The sequence below is a fragment of the Arabidopsis lyrata genome (assembly GCF_000004255.2).
Source record: "Arabidopsis lyrata subsp. lyrata unplaced genomic scaffold ARALYscaffold_8, whole genome shotgun sequence".
Taxonomy (NCBI): domain Eukaryota; kingdom Viridiplantae; phylum Streptophyta; class Magnoliopsida; order Brassicales; family Brassicaceae; genus Arabidopsis; species Arabidopsis lyrata.
The window spans coordinates 18,470,535-18,471,754 of NW_003302548.1; the positions used below are offsets into that span (position 1 = coordinate 18,470,535).

General features: G+C 38.9%; 1 protein-coding gene across 1 annotated transcript in view; it reads left to right on the top strand.

Annotated features, from left to right (window-relative positions):
- The window catches only part of LOC9300627 (formin-like protein 13), a 6,519-nt gene that overhangs the window by 3,369 nt on the left and 1,930 nt on the right, over positions 1 to 1,220 (top strand). Inside the window, 7 exon segments of the mRNA XM_021016366.1 lie at positions 1 to 89; positions 182 to 299; positions 410 to 481; positions 606 to 704; positions 845 to 886; positions 974 to 1,054; positions 1,138 to 1,206. The exon segment at positions 1 to 89 is cut by the window's left edge and continues 100 nt beyond it. Of these exon segments, the coding sequence (XP_020872025.1) occupies positions 1 to 89; positions 182 to 299; positions 410 to 481; positions 606 to 704; positions 845 to 886; positions 974 to 1,054; positions 1,138 to 1,206 (570 nt within the window).

Below are 1,220 nucleotides of genomic sequence, written 5' to 3' on the forward strand. Positions count from 1 at the left end.
AAGTTGAAGCCATACCACTGGTTGAAACTGACAAGAGCTGTCAATGGGAGCTTATGGGCTGAAACACAAATGGCTAGGGAAGCTTCTAAGTATGCATTGTTCATCTTGTTGTCACTTTTCTCTGATGGGTCCAGATTCTTGCATGATTTCCAATTCATTGATACTTTACCTCTTTGTGTAGGGCTCCTGACATTGACATGACAGAGCTTGAAAGTCTGTTCTCCGCATCTGCTCCAGAGCAGGCAGGAAAATCGAGACTAGATAGCTCTCGTGGACCTAAACCCGAGAAAGTCCAACTGGTAAATTATGTTCAATAGTTAGTAGTGTCTTATTTCTTTTTTTGTCAAAATAGGATTGCTTTCTCTATGGTTGAAAATACTTAATATGATGAGAAACTCTAATCTTGCAGATTGAACACCGGCGAGCATACAATTGTGAAATCATGCTTTCAAAAGTGAAAGTACCTTTGCAGGATTTGACGGTAATATAAAGCTAGACAGGTTTAGGTTGTACTGTAATCATAGCAGTTTAACCTGGTACAATGTCCATGTGTCGCTATGTCTGCCCACAATAATTAAAAGCTAATTGTCTCTAAAATACTGCAGAACTCAGTGCTTAACCTGGAGGAGTCGGCTCTTGATGCTGATCAGGTTGAGAACCTAATTAAGTTTTGCCCAACAAGAGAAGAAATGGAGTTACTAAAGGTATAAGAAGTGTACTCCTAGAATAATGTTCTACTGCTTTGTTTTCCAGAGTCCGAAGTCCCTAGAAAAAATTTGGGTTTTCTGTGATCTAACTTTTGTATGTTCTTTTGATTTTTCTTCATTGCATACTTGGTTTGTAGGGTTACACTGGTGACAAGGACAAGCTTGGAAAATGCGAACTGGTACAAAACTTAGGAAATCTTTTTAGTTTTGTTGGAGTAGCCATTAGAGTCTAACACCATTTATGCTTCTTGAAATTGTTTGAACAGTTCTTCTTAGAGATGATGAAAGTCCCACGAGTAGAAACAAAGCTCAGGGTATTCTCATTCAAAATGCAGTTTACCTCTCAGGTCCGAGAAGCTAAAACCTTACTAATTACGATTCTTTGGTGCTTCATTGTGGTACTTATGATTGCTGTGAACCACATTTATAGATTTCTGAACTACGGAATAGTCTAAGTGTTGTGAACTCCGCATCAGAACAGGCAAATCAGACTCACTGGGTCTAAGTGTCCTC